Source organism: Megalobrama amblycephala, linkage group LG19, assembly GCF_018812025.1.
Source record: "Megalobrama amblycephala isolate DHTTF-2021 linkage group LG19, ASM1881202v1, whole genome shotgun sequence".
In the NCBI taxonomy this organism is placed as follows: domain Eukaryota; kingdom Metazoa; phylum Chordata; class Actinopteri; order Cypriniformes; family Xenocyprididae; genus Megalobrama; species Megalobrama amblycephala.
This window is the reverse complement of record NC_063062.1, coordinates 37,723,107-37,742,727: the sequence shown is the minus strand read 5'-3', so window position 1 is coordinate 37,742,727 and position 19,621 is coordinate 37,723,107. Positions and strand designations below refer to the sequence as shown.

The 19,621-nt window shown below is 33.4% G+C and overlaps 1 protein-coding gene across 1 annotated transcript in view; it reads left to right on the top strand.

Moving 5' to 3' along the window:
* The window catches only part of prtga (protogenin homolog a (Gallus gallus)), a 47,822-nt gene extending 29,770 nt beyond the window's left edge, over positions 1-18,052 (top strand). Inside the window, exons 11-19 of the mRNA XM_048169212.1 lie at positions 5,329-5,424; positions 7,044-7,230; positions 7,700-7,827; positions 7,970-8,140; positions 13,603-13,767; positions 13,879-14,002; positions 14,080-14,218; positions 14,376-14,474; positions 15,698-18,052. Of these exons, the coding sequence (XP_048025169.1) occupies positions 5,329-5,424; positions 7,044-7,230; positions 7,700-7,827; positions 7,970-8,140; positions 13,603-13,767; positions 13,879-14,002; positions 14,080-14,218; positions 14,376-14,474; positions 15,698-16,045 (1,457 nt within the window). The 3' untranslated portion in view covers positions 16,046-18,052. The remainder of the gene's footprint in view (positions 1-5,328; positions 5,425-7,043; positions 7,231-7,699; positions 7,828-7,969; positions 8,141-13,602; positions 13,768-13,878; positions 14,003-14,079; positions 14,219-14,375; positions 14,475-15,697) is intronic.
* Positions 18,053-19,621: the final 1,569 nt, after the last annotated feature.

The window sequence follows — 19,621 nt, the reverse complement described above, 5'->3', positions numbered from 1 at the left end:
GCACTTAGATACAGACTCACACACACACACCCTCTCTCACAAACACACACATTCAGATACACTCTCTCACATACACACACACACACACACACTCAGACACACACTCTCTCTCACATACATACACTCTCTCACACACACACATTCAGACACACACTCTCTCTCTCTCACATACACACACACACACACACACACACAGATACACACTCTCTCTCACACACATACACTCTCACACACACACACACACATTCAGACACACACTCTCACACACACACACACACACATTCAGACACACACTCTCACACACACACACACATTCAGACACACACTCTCACACACAAACACACAGCAATGTCTCTTCTTCTCACGACTCCTGTGATGATGGTTTAACACAAGTAAAGGTCGTTCACACCAAGAATGATAACTGTATTGGCGTCACACCAGCAGACGATATCGTTCTGTTTATTCTAAGCGCTCACTACAGTTTTGTCGTCTGTCACTTTAAATGCCGAAGCTCTTTAAAGCAGGATGGATTCTGATTGGCTATCAATGTTTTTATTCTTCATCAGCTGGAAAAAAATTTTCTGAAAGTGATTCCAGTGAAATCGTTTCACTGTGTTGTTATTGTTATATTTGTGGTGTGAACTGCTATTCTCTTATATTTAGATCGATTTTTAGAACTATATCTGTATATGTATCATTATAGTTATCGCCTTTGGTGTGAACGAGCCTTAAACCTGCTAACTTTCACATGATGCAATCTTCATATTCCTCATGAACACTGACCCCATAGACTTCCACTGTAAGACTGTGGTAATGAACGTCATGTTACAGATGTCGAGCATGATGTTTCTGGCTTGTTTTTCCCTCCGGCATGTGTCGTTCATGATGTTTAGTGTGGCGTGAGTCAGGGTTATGGCCTCTAGTGCTCAACCTTTAATTAAAACAGGGACATTCATTTAGCTCGGCTAAATAATATCCATGAGAGCTGACCTTTGCGGATGGGCATTTTTCTGCATTGATTTTCCTCAGTCGATGCGTTATTTGACTGTGCGGAGCTCTCTGATTAGTTAAGATTTGTTATTAGTGGTGTTTACTGAGACAACACCCTGTCAACTCGATAAAAACAACAGCTTAGCAACTCCATAGCAGTGCCTTGGAAACCATCCACAATACACAGTTTATTTATATAGCATATTATCTCATACACAATGGTAATTTAAAGTGCTTTATATAAATAGGATTTTTTCAAAAACAAAATTATGCATAAAAAGTAAAACTAATTTAAAAAAGGCATTAAAAACAAACAAGAAAAATAGAAGAATACATAAATAAGATGATCATTACTTTAGCATCATGTTGGGAAGTTTTGCATGGGAAAATGTTACTTCAGAATCTAGTTTATGTTTTTAGATATTTGATTATACTTTTAAATATTTTTCCCCCATTATAGCAAGGTAGGATGCCATGCATATTTCCAAGCTTTTTCTGATTTTTTTTGGGGAGCCCTCATGCTTTCAATTTGCCAGAAATGGTAAAAATCTAGTTTATTTTTTAATATATTCCATGACAGAAACTGTGGACAGGGCCCCCTGGTGAGACTTAGAGGTATTGCAGGGGGCGTGGCCTAGTCTAAATCAATCAAATTAACATTTTTTTCCTCATAATGTAATTTTGAAATATACCAAAACTATTGTCTTTTTTATTTTATTTAGGTAAGATGCCTTGCCTATTTCTAAGATTTTGCTGATTTTGGGGGCCTTACAGCTCCAGGAAGCTCTTCCTGACATAAATGACATGTCAAGGGAGGGTTTGCTGTAATATTCACTCCTTATTTTGTCCTGCATGTGTGCTGCTCCCCGTCCCTCTCGACAGGATTTGACTTGCCCAGATTCCATGTCAAAGGTCACGACACAGAGCGCCCCCTCTCTCATTGTTAGGTTAATATCTCCAGGCTATTGTGCCATAGAGATGTTGTTGTCCATGGTGGTTTTGGGGTTTAGCGTTCGAGGAGTCTCATGTTTCTGTTGAGTACGTGCTTTTTTGCATTTGCTTTTTTGCATTTCAAAGCGAATGTCAGTGACTGAGTTTTGTACCTCCCATCTTTCAAGACATCATAATGTCCCGTTAAAAACCATGCAAATATTTAATGACTGCTTATTTCTTAGTGGAAATTGTAGCAAAAATTGAGATTCCTAATTGAGATTAAACGATTTACAGCATATCAGCAAATCTGATATGCTTGTCTTAGTTTCTCTATTATACTATATATACACAGTCAAACCAAAAAGTATTCAGACACCTTGAACATTTCATTCATTAATACAGTTTATTCACTATAGTTTAAAAAATGGTAATAAAATATGAAAAGATCTCAGAGTTAAACTGTGTCAGATGTTTCAGAAAGGTCAAAGTGACTGAATAACTTTTGGTTCCAAATTTGTATCAATTTTACTGGTAGTCCACTGTATGCATAATTTTTGGGTATAATATGTCACAGTTTAAAATCATTTTATTTGTTTTATTTGAATCTTGCTCTTGTTTGTGGACTCATGCACATTTTGCTTTCCATAAGATTTAAAGTGTTTTTTCTGTGTCATTCCTCCCATCCAAATGCTTTCTTTATCTCTCTGAATGTTGATGGCCTGGAGAAAGAGGCCTGGCTTGTGTGCCTGACCTCTGACTCCAGATTCCTGAGGAGTTTTATCTGTGTGTGAACCTTGACCCCTGACTGGCTCCACGGAGCCTCTTCAGAGTTGTGGGTCTCAATGACACACACTCTTTACCTAACCGTCCAATCACGACAGGACTGCTGTATTTGGCCCCGCCCCCTAAAGCCCTGCTCTAAAGATTTAGATCTCAGTCCCGGTGATGTCATCTGTGTGCATTGATCAGTCTGGACTGATAGTGATCCGTTTCTTCAGAACACTTCAGTCCCACCAGCTTTCAGGACACGTTCTGCCAATATCAGTGATAATCTGATGCTTCATCTGTCTGAGATCCATATCTAGGCCTTTAACCCATAATCTGATCATAGTTTATCAGTGTGCTCATTGTTTTCTCTCTAACAGTAATTAGGCAGTTGATATGACGCATCTGATCTGCATTTTTCTTGTTTGATCATTATGCATTCAGTTTTCCTCACATTAATCGAGGAACTCAGTTAAAAGTAGTTCGCATTGACTGAAATAAAGCTACAATAAATTAGAAATATTAGTTAAAATCTTAAACTTAAAACTTTAATTAAAATGATAATGAAAATTAGAAATTTCACTGAAACTAAAGAACATTATAAAATAATTAAAAATAAATAAATATGTATGTATATATTACTTGAAAAAAATTATATTAAATTATATTAAATTAAATAAAATTATATTATATATAAATTAAAAAATAATTAAAATAATAAAAAATAATTAAAACTAAACAAATTAAATGTGTATAAATTAAAAAATAATAATAAAAAATAAACATAATTAAAACTAACTAAATAATTGTATATATATATATATATATATATATATATATATATATATATATATATATATATATATATATATAAATAGTTAAAATAATACAAATTAATAATTAAAATAATAATTAAAACTATAAATAAAAATAAAATAAAAAAATATATAATAAAAAATAAATAAATTAAATATATGTGTGTGCATAAATAAAAAATAAAAAAATGAAAACTAACTAAATAAATGTGTGTGTGTGTGTTTATGTATATATATATATATATATATATATAAATAAAATTGTTAAAATAATAAAAAATAATTTAAAATAAAAATATATATTTTAATCATTTAAAATAATAATGTGTGTGTGTATGTATATGTGTGTGTGTGTGTGTATATATATATATATATATATATATATATATATAAAAAGTATACACACACACACAAAGGCACATAACACACCTACTAAAACTTAAACTAAAATTAAACTGAAAATACAAAAATGAAAGCAATTTCAAAATATTAATAAATACTACAATCATTTTTATATATTACTAAAATAACTTTTAATAACTGATTTTGGACACCTCAGGACTGTTCATATGAATTGCACAAAAGCTAAACAATTAAATAAAAGTGTAAAACTTCACAGAATCACTAATAGTCACTATATATGTACGATATTACTGTAAATGCACATCTTAACCCCTGTATCTTGATGTTGAAAAAAGTTGATGTACATATTTTAGTTGTAATCCCTAAGGATATGAAGCTCAGATCATGTTCAGTCATGTCAGTATTGAAAATCTGTGTTGTGTAGCGCCACCATGTGACCAAAGTGAATATTACAGGACAGTGTGGAAACTGCAGAAAGTGTTAATAAATGATGTCACACTCAAACCATTAATTATATATAAACATAAATATAATCCAAATATAAAATAATATATACTAGTTTTGTGTATTTTAAATTTTCATATTAACATGCCCTACTGTGAGCCTGATAAAGCTACATCAGGATGTTTATGATTGTGTTTTTAAACAAATAAAATAAAAAAAGACCTGAAAACCTGTATAGTTTTTTCTCAAGTTATACAGTCTAATATTTCCTTGGCTAGAAATGGCTCATTGTGAGTTAAATATATATAAAATTATTTTATATCCTGTTTAATAAATGCAAAAAACGTGTAATTTAGTGTTTTTTTTAATTGCGATTTTTAATAATGCTTTACTATGATTCTTGCATGTTATTTGAATATTGTACCCGTTTCTGATCAGTTGTCAATTTTTCTGTCAGTCCGAGGTCTCTTTATGGTCCTTGAGGTCGTGGTTTTGGTCATGTGACTGACCTCTCTGTGTCTGTGTGTGTTTCCCATGGCCTTTGGGTCTTTGATTTAACCTCTGGCCTGGCTGTGAATGGGATGCGACCGCTGGTCAGTGGTCAGTCAGTGAGGGGGTGCAGGCAGATGGATGAACCGAGTGGGGGATGATGGACACTCGTCTTTTGTATTGAGGATCGACCACAAACTCACTGACCAGCACCTCCAGCTCAGGGCATCTGCTGCTGATTATACACACATGCACACGCGCTAAACACACGGCACCGCTATCTAACACACACACACACACACTTCAGCTGACATGTTGCTGATGTCATACATCTGCTGTAACACACGTGCCGCGATGAGCTCCATCTCCGGTGTCCTATTCATACATAAACTGACCAAAGCTTTTGGAAATCTCATCACAGATAGGCCAAGAATATGTTTCTGCTGTATTGATGTATGTGTAAACGCCCATTTAGCCCATTTTAAATGCAGTGGAAACAGATATTAATTTGCGTCTCTCTTTATTACAGACCCCAGGAAGAAGTACCATGTCAAACTCTTGGCCTACAGTTTAAAGGGTGACGGGTACCAGGCGGACCAGACCATCAGCACGCCGGGATGTGTTTGTGAGTTCAGACACACACATATTAATGCCATTTGTTACAGACATTACTAATTACTAGGTTTAAGATTCATATAGCTTTATTATATAGTAAGGGATTACATGCATACAATGCATAGTCGCATTAAATATGCATACATACACATTTCTGTATTGCATATACTGTATTAGTGTGTAAATGTGCGTGTATATGTGTATATGAATCTAAAGTATCAGTAAAGATATTAATAATGTTACAAATAAATGCTGTTCTTTTCGACTTTATATTCATCAAAGTATTCTGAAAAAAGTATCATGTTTTCCACAAAAATATGAAGCAGCAAAACTGATAATCAGAAATGTTTCTTGAGCAGCAAATCATCATATTAGAATGATTTCTAAGGATCATGTGACACTGAAGACTGGAGTAATGATACTGAAAATTCAGGAATATATTACATTTGACTAAATATTTATATAGAAAACAGCTATTTTAGATTGTATGTAATAATATTTAGTGATTTTTACTGTATTTTTAATCTAATAAATTCAGCTTTGATCACAGTAATATATTACATTTTACTATATATTTATATACAAAACATCTATTTTAAATTGTAATAATATTTAGTGATTTTTACTGTATTTTAAATCAAATAAATTCAGCTTTGATCACAGTAATATATTACATTTGACTATATATTTACATAGAAAACAGCTATTTTAAATTGGAATAATATTTCACTATTTTTACTGTATTTTTGATTGAGCATATTAGAATGATTTCTGAAGGATCATTTGACCCTGAAGACTGGAGTAATGATGCTGAAAATTCAGCTTTGATCACAGGAATAAATTATATTTTACTATATATTCACATAGAAAACAGCTGATTTGCATTGTAATAATATTTCGTGATTTTTACTGTATTTTTAATAAAATAAATTCAGCTTTGATCACAGGAATATTACATTTGACTATATATTTTCATAGAAAACAGCTATTTTAAATTGTAATAATATTTCGTGATTTTTACTGTATTTTTAATCAAATAAATTCAGCTTTGATCACAGGAATATTACATTTGACTATATATTTTCATAGAAAACAGCTATTTTAAATTGTAACAATATTTTGTGATTTATTTACTGTATTTGTAATCAAGTAAATTCAGTTTTGGTCACAGCAATATATTACATTTTTACTATATATTTACATAGAAAACAGCTATTTTAGATTACAATAATATTTCACTATTTTTACTGTATTTGTAATTGAGCATATTAGAATGATTTCTGAAGGATCATGTGACCCTGAAGACTGTATAGTAGTAATGATGCTGAAAATTCAGTTTTGATCACAGGAAGAAATTATATTTTACTATATATCTATCTAGAAAACAGCACTTTTAAATGGTAAAAATATTTTGTGATTTTTACTGTATTTTTAATCAAATAAATTCAGATAAATCAATTCAAATAAATTTTAAAACATTTAAAAATATTAGCTACCCCAAACGTTTGAACAGAGACTATATATATATATATATATATATATATATATATATATATATATATATATATATATAAAATGAGTGAAAAAAAATTAGAGTAATTAAAACATATTATGTTTGTTTGTTTGCAGCGGTCCGTGATCGTCTGGTCCCGCCTCCTCCGCCACCTCATCACGTTTACGCCCACAGTAACTCCTCCTCCTCCGTGTTCCTGCACTGGGCCCGACCCGCCTTCACCAGCGGACAGACGGTCAACTACACGGTTCGCTGTAACCCTGTCGGACTGCAGAACGCCTCGCTGGTGCTGTACCTGCAGACGTGAGTATGACTGACCCCACACAGACAAACTGTTTGCGTACTTAAGGTCAGTTCACACAGCGCTGGCAAACACGGACAATCACCAGATTACAGTATGTCACTTCTCAGACAATCCATGATCCGACAAGCACTGATTCAACATGTTCATTCAGCGAAAACAAGCAACAGATGCAAACAGACAGTTAGCATCTGTCAGTGCATTGGCATTTACACACTATTCTGTGCCATAGTGTAGTATAAATAGTGTGATTAGTGTGTTTACAATAAGAAAAAGTGCACTTTAAGTACCTGGATGATCCATGCACTCAATTGTCACAGCTTTAAGGCTTGAAGACTGCGATGTTGAATGACAAAATAACCTTATAAAGTTCATGGTTGAGTGCATAGTCTAAAAGCAGAGTGTATAATGCGTCATTTGCGACACAACTTGTGATTGTCGTCCTCTCATATGTCATGTGTGTTCCTGCAGTGCGACCCAGAGTTTGATGGTCAGTGATTTGGACCCGAACACCAATTATGAGTTTGCCGTTCGTCTTCATGTGGATCAGCTTTCCAGCCCATGGAGTCCTGTGGTTTACCAGACCACACTACCTGAAGGTAAACATTGTAATATATATAAAAATAGATTACATTTGTAATATTGAGGGAAAAATAGAGTATTAAAGGGGCTTTTTAAATGAGAAAAAGTAAAAAGAAGAGAGGTTTTGATTGACAGACGTCTGTTTGTCTGTCCGTTCAGCTCCCACTCGAGCTCCGGTTGGGCTGAAAGTCACTCTGATTGAGGGAGACACGGCACTGGTGTCATGGAAACCTCCGGACGAGCCCAACATCGCCGTGACGCACTACACCATCCTGTACGCATCACGCAGAGCATGGGCGGCTGGAGAGTGGCAGATCCTGCAAAGAGAAGGTGTGTGTGCATGTTTTTCTATCCCGGTGGGGACTTCAGCCTGAATGCACACAGACTCATGGGGACTTGTGTCATCTTGGGGACATAAAATTGAGGAAACAAGCTTATAAATCATACAGAATGAGTTTTTTTTGAAAATGTAAATATGCAGAAAGTTTTCTGTGATGGGTAGGGTTAGTGTAAGGAGAGAGAATATGTAGTTTGTACAGTATAAAAACCATTATGTCTATGGAGAGTCCCTACAAAGATGGTAAACCAGACGTGTGTGTGTGTGTGTGTCTCTTCTCTTGGAACTATATCATTTAATTTTTACAAATTATAATATCCTGAGCTGAGTAGTTCAGATATGACATGATTTCCTGAATTAGAGCTAAAATAAATAAACAACGCTGATTCCATCAGCACTTTTTCAAGTTTTTATTTTTTTATAATAATGATAGTAGTATTTATTGTTAATTATTTTCTACAACTTATTTTAAGAAAACTTTCCATAAATAATTTTTTTCCCAAAAAAGTAACAGTAATGCCTATAAAATTGACCATTTTATTTATTAGCTTTAAAAAAGAAATTAAAAAAATCAAATATAATATAAAAATATAAACATAAATATAAAAAGTACAATATACTGTATATATAATTGACAAGAACTTCCATCTTCCAAGTCTGTCATATTTCAGCCCAAAATCAAAAATATATATATTTTGCATAATGCAAATGCAATGCAAAAAAATATATAATTATCATCAATGTGTTTACACTACGGAAGAGGATTAGGGCCAAGCAATAATAAAAGAATAAAACCATCTCGAGATTAAAGTTGTTAAATTTTGAGAAAAAAGTCGAAATAAAATGTTGAGAATAAACTCATTAAATTACGAGAAAAAACTCATTAAATTTTAAGAAAAAAGTGGTTAAATTACGAGAACAAATTCGTTAAATTATGAGAAAAATGTCGTTAAATTTCAAGAAAAAAGTCGGGATAAAATGTTGAGATAAAATGTTGAGAATAAACTCATTAAATTATGAGAAAAAAGTCGTTAAATTACGAGAACAAATTCGTTAAATTACGAATTTGTTCTCATAATTTAACGACTTTTTTCTTGTAATTTAACGAGTTTATTTTTTTATATTATATTTGATTTTTTTAATTTCTTTTTTAAAGCTAATAAATAAAATGGTCAATTTTATAGGCATTACTGTTACTTTTTATTTTATTTCGACTTTTTTTTCTAAATTTAACGACTTTTTTCTCTAAATTTAACAACTTTAATCTCGAGATGGTTTTATTTTTTTATTATTGCTTGGCCCTAATCCTCTTCCGTATTACACAGTTAAAAAGTTGTAAATAAAACAAAAAGATTAATGGAGTATGTTTTACAAGTTCAGTTTTTCTACTTCAAAATGTCATGTTTAATTCATTGCGTTATTTGCCGTTTCTTGTAATTGTTTGTGAAATTTACTAGAAATTTAAAAGTGATAATTGTTTCTACTTTTGTTTTCAATGTAGAAAAAAAATTTGTATTAGTATATAATTATAATACATATATAATTATATTTGAGGACATAAACTTTTTTACTCAGAGAAATTTGTATTAATATTTAATGTAGGGCTGTCAAACGATTAATTGCAATTAATCGTATACAAAATAAAAGTTTGAGTTTGCATAATATATGTGGGTGTACTGTGTGTAATTATTATGTATATATAAATACACACAAATTAATGTATATATTTAAGAGAAATATGTTATTTATGTACAAAATATTTTTATTTATATATAATATAAATTATATAAAAATATAAATAAATGCATATACTTGTAAATATTTCTCAAATATATACATGAATGTGTTTGTATTTATATATACATAATAATTACACACAGTACACCCACATATATTATGCAAACTCAAACTTTTATTTTGTATGCGATTAATCGCGATTAATCGTTTGACAGCCCTAATTTAATGCTTTATATTTTTTTGTTAAAGGTATAGTTCACCCAAAAATGAAAGTTGTTCCAAGTTTCTTTCCTCTGCTGAACACAAAAGAAGATATTTTGAAGAATGTTGGTAACCAAACAGTTGATGGACCCCATTGACTTCCATAGTATGAAAAAAAAAAAATTGTATGGAAGTCAATGGGGTCCATCAACTGTTTGGTTACTGACATTCTTTAAAATATCTTCTTTTGTGTTCAGCAGAATAAAGAAACTCATACAGGTTTGGAACAACTTGAGGGTGAGTAAATTATGACAGAATTTTCATTTTTGGGTGAACTGGCCCTTTAATTGTACGACTTCTGTTACTCAGTTTGTTCTCGCCTGCTGCTGACACAACGTTAACAATAACTATTATTAAATATAAATAAATATTAAAGGACATCTCACTAGGTGCTAAAACGGATCTCTTGTGACCAGCTCAGAGTTTATTACTGTAGGTCTAAATCCATGACAGAGACTGTAAAAGCTGGAATGACTCTTTACGAGCAGGACCGCCGAGCCACATGGATCTCATCTGTTTTCAGTTACTCGTACAGCCCTGCGAATCCAAACAGGAGCTCGGGGTGAGGGTCCGATCCGGAGGTCATTCCCAGCCTGCTCTAATACGCTGCAGGATAAATCACACTGCGGCTGTAGAGACGTGCTGCTGGTTCAGGTTGTTTTGGGTGGTACTGGAGCAGGAACGAGACTAGTCACTAAACCTTTGACTTTTAACCCTCAACGCCCTGAATCTGTCGGCCACAAATAACCGCTGCAGTGCTAAAACTCAGATCCTGTAGAGTCACATGAAGACTCAAGGGTCAGGCAGTAAAAATCCCACAAAGCTTGTCAAGAACGTGCCTGTGTCATATTTCAGAAATTATATTTAGCATAAATGTAAACACAACTTTTGTAAATGTAATGCAGATATATATAATTCTCATCTAGGTGTTTGTACTCAATGCAGTATGTAATAGAACCGTTTGTGCGAAGTTTCAAAGATCAAAGTGCACCACAAATAAAGTTATTGTCCCCTAAAAGAAAGAATGGATGAGCACTTTAATGGAGTGTTTTACAAGAAAACACAGTTTCTGTATTTCTACTTCAGAATGTCATGTTTAAATTAAATGTGTTAAGTGCCGTTTCTGTGTGAAATTTACTTGCAATTTCTGAGGGGAAATTGTTTCTACACCTTTTTTCAATGTTGAATTATTTATTTATTTATATTTTATAATTATTTAAATATCATGGTAGTGTTTGTTATATTGAATTTAATATTTTTTGATTTTAATGTAAAGATGGATGGATGGATGGATGGATGGATGGATGGATGGATGGATGGATGGATGGATATTCGGATGGATTGATAGATAATTATTCAGATGGATGGATAGATAATTATTCGGATGGATGGATGGATAAATGCATGAATAGAGAGATATTCAGATGGATGGATGGATGGATAGATATTCGGATGGATAGATAATTATTCGGATGGATGGATGGATGGATGGATAAATGGATGAACAGAGAGATATTCAGATGGATGGATAGATGGATGGATGGATATTCGGATGGATGATGGATGGATGGATGAATAGAGAGATATTCAGATGGATGGATGGATGGATAAATGGATGAATAGAGAGATATTCAGATGGATGGATAGATGGATGGATGGATATTCGGATGGATGGATAAATGGATGAATAGAGAGATATTCAGATGGATGGATGGATGGATAAATGGATGAATAGAGAGATATTCAGATGGATGGATAGATGGATGGATGGATATTCGGATGGATGGATAAATGGATGAATAGAGAGATATTCAGATGGATGGATGGATGGATGGATGGATGGATAGATAATTATTTGGATGGATGGATGGATGGATGAATGAATGGATGAATAGATAGATATTCAGATGGATGGATGGATAAATAGATATCCGGATGGATGGATGGATGGATGAATAGATAGATATTCAGATGGATGGATGGATAGATATTCGGATGGATGGATGGATATTCAGATGGATGGATGGATGGATGGATGAATAGATATTCAGATGGATGGATAGATAGATAATTATTTGGATGGATGGATGGATGGATGAATGAATGAATGAATGAATGAATGAATGAATAGACAGATATTCAGATGGATGAATGGATGAATAGATATTCGGATGGATGGGTGGGTGGGTGGATGGATGGATGGATGAATAGATAGATATTCAGATGGATGGATGAATAGATATTCAGATGGATGAATAGATAGATATTCAGATGGATGGATAGATGGATGGATGGATAGATATTCAGATGGATGGATGAATAGATAGATATTCAGATGGATGAATGGATGAATAGATATTCGGATGGATGGATGGATGGATAGATAGATATTCAGATGGATGAATGGATGAATAGATATTTGGATGGATGGATGGATGGATAGATAGATATTCAGATGGATGAATGGATGAATAGATATTTGGATGGATGGATGGATGGATAGATAGATATTCAGATGGATGAATGGATGAATAGATATTCAGATGGATGAATGGATGAATAGATATTTGGATGGATGGATGGATGAATAGATAGATATTCAGATGGATGGATAGATAGATATTCAGATGGATGGATGGATGGATGGATAGATATTCAGATGGATGGATGAATAGATAGATATTCAGATGGATGGATAGATGGATGGATGAATAGATATTCAGATGGATGAATAGATAGATATTCAGATGGATGGATAGATATTCGGATGGATGGATGGATGGATAGATAGATATTCAGATGGATGAATGGATGAATAGATATTCGGATGGATGGGTGAATAGATAGATATTCAGATGGATGAATAGATAGATATTCATATGGATGGATAGATGGATGGATGGATGGATGGATGGATATTCGGATGGATGGATGGATGGATGTATAGATATTCGGATGGATGGATGGATAGGTATTCAGATGGATGGATAGATGGATGGATGGATGGATAGATATTCGGATGGATGGATAGATGGATGGATGGATGGATAGATAGATATTCGGATGGATGGATGGATAGATATTCGGATGGATGGATGGATGTATAGATATTCAGATGGATGGATGGATAGATATTCTGATGGATGGATGGATGGATAGATATTCAGATAGATATTCTTAAATGTGAAATTTACTTGCAATTGAAAATTGTTTCTACACCTGTTTTCAATGTAAATACATTTATAATTATGTATTTATGCTTATTTATTAATGAATCATACTGATTTTAATGGAAAAAATCTTGGGTAATTTGGGGTAAAATGTGCTCATTTTACTTTGACATTAATGAAAGTCATCACAAAAAGCAGTTTTTTCCCAAAAGCTTCACAGTATTTTTGAGTTTATGATGTAAATTATTCATTATTTTGGATACTAATGTTCACTGTGTCGTCGTCAGGGAGCGTCACGATGGCCCTGCTGGAGAATCTTCAGTCTGGTCAGGTGTACCTGGTGAAGGTCTCGGCGTCCAATCAGATGGGAGATGGGCCGTTCTCACCTGCTGCAGAACTGAGCGTGCGTGAAGGACACGCCTCCCGAACACACGGCTCCACCCACGCCACAGGTGAAGAACAGAAACTTTGCAGCGCCCTCTTTTGGCCATTTCAGGCTGGAAGAAGACATTGCATTTAAATACATGATCATTTTTAATATCGTTTCTGTTTTCTACCCATAGTGTTTTCTGATGGTTTTTATCACCTGGATCAGAGGTCAATGACAGGTATAGTGGTGGGCGTGTCTATCGCTTTAACCTGCATTATCATCTGCGTCCTCATACTGGCCTGCAGGAGTAAAACCAGGTAAGAGATCATCTCTAGGGTATTTACAAACGCATTCACAAATGGTGAATCTGTGACTGACGCATTATTCATGACAGGAAATCCAGCACTGCCAAATCCATGAGGCAAGCAGGAGGACAGACTCCGCCCACTGCTGTCCGCATGGCCAATGAGAGTCAAGCTGAGAGTGTGGAGGTGATGATGCCCATGATGAGAGATAATTTCATCGATGCAAAGGTATGTTTAAAAAGACACATTCCTGCTGCTTAGCTGGTTTGATGCTGGACTAGCAGGTGTGAAGGTGATCAGATATATGTGTGTGTGTTTACAGCATATGTGTTTTATAGCAGACAATATCCTTCGTGAAAACATTGTTTGTGTTTCAATGTTTTAGGGCGGAACAAATCTGATCATTAACAGTTACGGGCCAGTGAAGCACACCACTGAGAAGAGGAGAATGAAGAGATGGAACTTCTTTAAGAGGGATGACAAGGTCTGATACAAATAATGATTTAATAATGATTTAGCAAATAATGATTTAATTGTAAATTATACTATATATATGTGTGTCAATTGATAAAAAAAATTTTTAACATTTTTTTCTGTAATTAATAACAATTAAAAATATTGGAGTTTTTTATTTTATATTATAATAATTTCACAGTTACTCTCCAATTTAATGCACAAACAACTTAAGGACAGTATATTTTAAATATTTGTTTAATTGAGCATTTGCATAAATCATATAATGTAATGCTAAATTTAGTGGAAAAAAGGGATTCTGGATTAATTGTGCTAAATATTTTTAACATGTTAAACTGAAAAAAATAATTGCATGCCTTAATGCTTTAATTTTATAATATATATATATATATATATATATATATATATATATATATAAATAATAAAATGAATTGCATTCCTTAATGCATATATATATATATATATATATATATATATATATATATAAAGCATGTTAAAATTAAGGCATGCAATTAATTTTATTATTATATATATATATATATATATATATATATATATATATATAATATTATATAATTATAATATTATATATTCATAACATTATTATAACAAAGCTATTTATTATTATTATTATTATTAAAATGAGTACAAATTACAGGCAGTAAATACTACCATGATATATAGACCTTAAACTAAAACTATTAAAAAAAAATCATTAATTGAAATAAAATTTGGTTAAAATATAAATATTACATAAAAACTAAATAAAATAAGTTGAAGTATTAAATTATAAAACCTAAAATAAATTAAAACTAAATAGAAATATATATATAAAAGAAATAAAATGACAAAGGCAAAAAACAACTTATTACTAAATCTAACAAATTTAATAAAATTTGAAAAAAAAAAATCTGAAAATATAAGAATATTTTATTCAATGCTATATCTTATTTTAATAAATTTAAATAATATATCAGTTTTTTAACATTATAGTAAAGAGAATTTGAGGGGGAAAATACTGTGAATGCCTTGAAAATAATGTCACACTGCAAAAATAACAAGCAATATTTATTTTTATATCTGTTTCATTGTACTTTTGGTATGAAATATGACAGGGTTTGTGAGATTGACCCATATTACGGCTCTTTTGGACATTTTGAAAAGTTTAAAAACTGCTTATATCTTCACCCCTCTCTTTCTCTGATGTTCACTGGTGTTTTCTGCTCCTGTCAGGATGTGAAGAAAGTCTCCAGTCCTTCCTATTCCTATCATCAGGGCGCCGTCCTGCTGTGTTATACGGAAACGTCGCCTCCACACCCGCCGTCCTCTCTGCAGGGCCTGTTTGGACCGACGGGGGGCGACAGCGAGGGCTCTCATTCCAGTGAGGGCAGCCACGAGACGGGCGACTCGGGACGATACTCTCATGACGATACGGAGGCGACCAACCTGTCTCTGGGTGTCGGCAGTCGCCCGGCTTCCCTGCAGGGCGAGGAGAGCGAGGCGTCGGATGAGGTTACAGAGAAAGAGCCGATGACGAAGGTGACGGAAACCACGCTTCAGATGGAGCCTCATTCTGTTTAGCAAAAACCCTCGTGCTCTCTGGCGCCCCCTGCTGCTTAAACGGACTACTGAGCAGGAGGCGCTTTGTGCTGGACGACCCGAGACGTCCACACATGTCCCGCTTTCTCGGTGAATGTATTATTTGTTTCTCTCTTCTTCTTTTCACTTTTATAAATGATTGTGTGTCTGAAAGAAACTAGAATCTCACCCACCATGAATGTGTTCAAAAAAACGTCCAAAAATGTCTGACGTAACCTCATCGAGAGAACGCGGAAAAGCCTCTCTCGACTTCCTAATCTACCTCAGTTTACCTACTAAATATTTAATATCCACTTATACACTCGACAACATTTTTTCCTTTTCATTGAATTTTCGAGTTTGTGTGTTTGTCTGTGTTTATCGTTTGTTTAGTCCTGAAGTATGGGATTTCAAAAGTGTTTTACCCATCCTGACCCGGCGTGATGCAACAAATCTGCTGTGTGACAGAACATACTTAGTGTTTAATATGCAGGACTTAGGACCAATAGGATTTCACGGTGGGCGGAGCTACCCAGCTCATTAAATCTCCTGCTGAACCTGCTGTGACACAATCACAGCCAATCAGAACATAGTTGCTGTTTAATATTCAGGACTTAGGACCAATAGGATTTCACGGTGGGCGGAGCTACCCAGCTCATTATATCTTCTGCTGAACCTGCTGAGACACAATCACATCCAATCAGAACATAGTTGGTGTTTAATATTCAGGACTTTGGACCAATAGGATTTCAAGGTGGGCGGAGCTATCCAACCGCTCATCAAACTTTTTTTCAAAATCAAAACATCATCAAAAACAGTTTTATTGCATCACGTATGGTTAGGATGGTGTTTCATACCTACCTCAACTTTCAGTTGAGCGTTTACGTCGGATTGAGTATTTTGTCTTATTTGTGATTTGTGTGTATTTTTGCTCTTATAGTCCCTGTTTTATACTACCTCATTTTACCTTTTGATTTTTGCAGTAGCTGTGTTTTTATTTTCTTATCTCAGGGATCATTTGAAAAGCCATGTGTTTTGTAGTCACATGGTTTGATCGACAGGGTATCTTCCTCGAGTCCAAGGGCGGTTGACCCGTACTGAATGTGTGTGATTGTCGTGGAGATGGATTTCTTTTTTTTCCGTAGTTCATTTCTTCCTGTCGTCTTCTTCTTTTGAGTACGAAATAACCAAAAATGCTGGAACTGACGTTTCTCAGTTCAGCAAAACCGATAGCTTTAAGTAATGGCCTTAACGTGTGCAGAGCTGCGCAGAAACACCATCAAGAGATTCAGTTGATTGCAGTCTGAGTGAATGTTCTAGAAAACCAAAAATAATAATCTGAAAGAACGGAATGATCATGAAAAACCTTTATGCCTCAAAAGATATCTATTTTTCTTGATATACAGTATATGTACTACTGAGTACACATTTTAGTTGCTTTAGGATTTAGATTTAGGAACATGAGTGTAGCACTTGTCTTTCAGATTAGTTTGGAGTTGTTTGTAGGTCACGCAAGCGAATGTGCAACGGTGACACGCCATCATCTGCAGAGCTGTTTGCGCTTTCATTTGTTCTTGTTTGCGGGTCTTTGGGATGATAAGATGACAATGAGATTAAACCAAAGATGTTTCACCCAGAGACCAACGAACGCCCGTTTGGTTGGGGAAAAAAAAGCTGCTTTAGAGAATAATCCTGTGATCAAATGAGGTGAAAGTTCAGCATTACACATCTCATGTGTGTCATATTTCACTTCAAAATCAATAGAAAAATAAAAAATGTAATTTTGCATAAGAAACTAATTTTGGGACCATTCAAATTAATTGCATGATATTAATGTCAGGACAATTAAGCACATTTCACCCCCAAATATATTATTATATTATATTATATTATATTATATTATATTATATTATATTATATTATATTATATTATATTATATTATATTATATTATATTATATTATATTATATTTAGTGCTGCCAAACAATTAATCTCAATAAATCGCATCAAAAAAAGTTTGTTTACATAATATATGTGTACAATGTGTATATTTATTATGTATATATAAATACACACATACATGTGCATTTATATTTATATATAGTTTATATTATATATAAATATAAATATTTTATATACAAGTAATATATTTTTGTTAAATATATACATGTATGTAGTTATTTATATTTATATATATATATAAAATACACAGTACACACACATATGTAAACAAACTTTTTTTTTGCATGTGATTAATTGCGATTAATCGTTTGACATAATTATTTAATTGTCACGAAAAACATTTTGGCAATGCAAAATATAATTTCTTATTTTTTCTTTGTATTTTAGAGTGAAATATTAGCTGGAAATGTTCTTGATTCACCTCCTTAAATCAAATATCGCAGTAATCAGATTCCCTCATTAGAATTTCAAGTTCAACATGGATGTTATTGTACATGAAAATTATATACAGAGAGAGAGATTATAATTCTATTATATTAATTAACATTCCATGCGGCTGAAGTTCTTCTCAATCAGGGGAAATTGATTGGCCACTGTATGTAATTCAATCAGAGAGACACAATCAAAAGTTTAGAGTTTTTCTTTTCAAAGCAAACAGCCTGAAACCAAAGAATGTGATCACCGTTGCACAGATGATTATTGTAGATTCTTTTGCATGGTGTTTTGTCATTTTTTCAGAACTTGTTACAAAGCTTTATTTCTAAGTAGATTTGATTTCTACTTACTGAAAGGACATCAGGAAACCAAAAACAGTGTTACATGGTCGTGCTTTCAATCGTTTATGACTTTCAAGTAAACCAAAGATGATGGATTTCATGCCTTTTGTTTCCTTTTATAACTTTTCTCACTGGAGGAGAAATATTGTATTGTTTTTTGTATGTTTTTTTCTTTTTTGAGGGGGTGATGTACCCCGGATTTTGTGAAAATACTGACCTAATATCAGCAAGATGTGATGCCTGAACGTTTGTTTTTGATATAAAGTTCAATATGCTTTAGTGCTTTAGAACAATATTGATTGTTGTGTTAATTGTTGACTTCACTTTGGGCATTTTCTTTGTGTGTGTGCAAGTGTAATTCCATGCATCAGTTCTTTAGTAAAAGCTGATTCACAACAAAAGTTTAGGAATGCAGCATCATAAAACGTGTCAAATGTTCATCAGCTGCGTGTGCTGAAGGGTTTCTTCCAAAAAAGATGAAAAAATTATGCATCCAAAAAGATACGCAAAATAAAAACTTTCTCAGGTTGCTTGTCCGGGTTTACCCATCCACCTAGTTGAGGTGATTTTACTCAGGAAATAATATCAGTTTCATGTCACTTTATTTAGTACTGATGTGAACTGCATTTGCTTAAACTCTTTTGATTTTCAAATGGATTCTGTTCTGAGTTCTTCTATTGAAGTGTTTTGTTTCTTAATTTGTCTAAACTGAAGGGAAAAAAAGGAAGAGCTTTGTGAACTCTTCTGAAAGAAGCAGCAGTGAATGTTTGCTCTCGCTCCTGTGTTTCCACTGCAGCAGTAAATCTCTCTATAAGCCTTAAAACTGAATGTATTTCTTAAT